The sequence below is a fragment of the Penaeus monodon genome, chromosome 21, assembly GCF_015228065.2.
Source record: "Penaeus monodon isolate SGIC_2016 chromosome 21, NSTDA_Pmon_1, whole genome shotgun sequence".
Classification (NCBI taxonomy): domain Eukaryota; kingdom Metazoa; phylum Arthropoda; class Malacostraca; order Decapoda; family Penaeidae; genus Penaeus; species Penaeus monodon.
The window spans coordinates 7,606,878-7,608,246 of record NC_051406.1 but is presented as its reverse complement, the minus strand read 5'-3'; the positions used below and the strand labels follow the sequence as shown (position 1 = coordinate 7,608,246).

The 1,369-nt window shown below is 40.3% G+C and overlaps 1 protein-coding gene across 1 annotated transcript in view; it reads left to right on the top strand.

Moving 5' to 3' along the window:
- Positions 1 to 387: 387 nt before the first annotated feature.
- LOC119586152 (leukocyte elastase inhibitor-like) overlaps positions 388 to 1,369 on the top strand; it is a gene marked incomplete in the record, with an annotated part of 6,340 nt that continues 5,358 nt past the window's right edge. Inside the window, 3 exon segments of the mRNA XM_037934849.1 lie at positions 388 to 400; positions 706 to 1,032; positions 1,258 to 1,369. Of these exon segments, the coding sequence (XP_037790777.1) occupies positions 722 to 1,032; positions 1,258 to 1,369 (423 nt within the window).

Here is a 1,369-nt window from a genome sequence, read left to right as displayed (position 1 = left end):
AAACGGACTGTATGTATATATGCATTATAGGGAGATGACTATTTTACTTCTTCGCTTAAAATCTAGAATTGCATTACGAAAAATATTTCAACAAAATATATATATTTTCAGTAGTGAATTACCTGCAGTTAGAACCACTTATTTTTTCCTCCATGGGGAGTCCTTCTCGTTTAATAGAAGTTTTCCTATAAATACAAGTAAAAACTGGTAACGCAATTGTTCCCAATATGATTATTTTTTCCGGTATTGGCGTTATTTCCATATCAACGATTTTTAGGAATGAAAATAAAACTAGAGTTAAATTCACCGTCAATCTGGACACATGTGGCAGTTGCAATGTGGCGCTGGATCTTAAGTAGTATGTTTAAAATTCCGGTCACAGTCTCACAGTTCACAGCAGGTGGGTAGGTTGTTTCCGATACAGCCCGAACAGAATGGGGTGCTAGTGAACTTTTAATTTTAACCGAAACAATGGGACTTCTCTTTATCATTATTGTGTACAATCTACAATAAAATTAATTTGTGAAAATAAAGAAAAAAGGCTATTGAGTATTATGTAAAGTAGGATGTGAGTGAATTTTGAGAACTGTCAAATGGAAGGGACCATCATTTTATAATCATTTACTCTTGTCTTTTGCTTTAGGAATACAAAGCAATAATAAATCTTCGCATCTACGTGGTATCCTAACGTCTACCTTTTTGTAGGTTCAAGGTTACAATCATGAAGACTGTACTGTTAGTCTCCGCGCTGGGCCTCTGGGCGGGGGTCGCCTCCCAGTGCCTCTCCAGGAACGACAACCAGGTTCCTCCCAGCCAGCCGGACCTCAACCACATCCTGCCCTTCAGCATCGGCCTCTTCAAGGAAGTCGTTTCCTCGTCTGGAAACTTCTTCTTCTCGCCCTACAGTATCTGGACCGCCCTCGTGCTCACCTATTTCGGCGCCGAGACCCGCACGAAGACCCAGATGGAGCAGGTTCTTCAACTGACGAACAAAGAGGAGACCTTCGCGCTGTACCGAGCTTTGAATGATGGGTAAAGAAACGCACCAGTTTAAAGAGGCCTTACATAACATGACATCAGTGTAATGTTACATGTCAACTTAACGTAACATCAACACCACTAATACAAATCTAAAGATAGGTCGCCTCAAAACTATCTTCATAATGACACCATTGACATCTAACACTATTTAGCAATACCAAGCTTTAATATTCTAATAAAAATTTGATAATATCCTTAAGTTTCTTCTGCCAACAGGTCGCATGAGAACAACGAAAACTATACCCTCAACACCGCTAACAGAATCTTCATCAAAGAAGGCTTCTCGATCCGCCCTTGCATACAACAGGTCCTGCCACGGGAGTTGCAA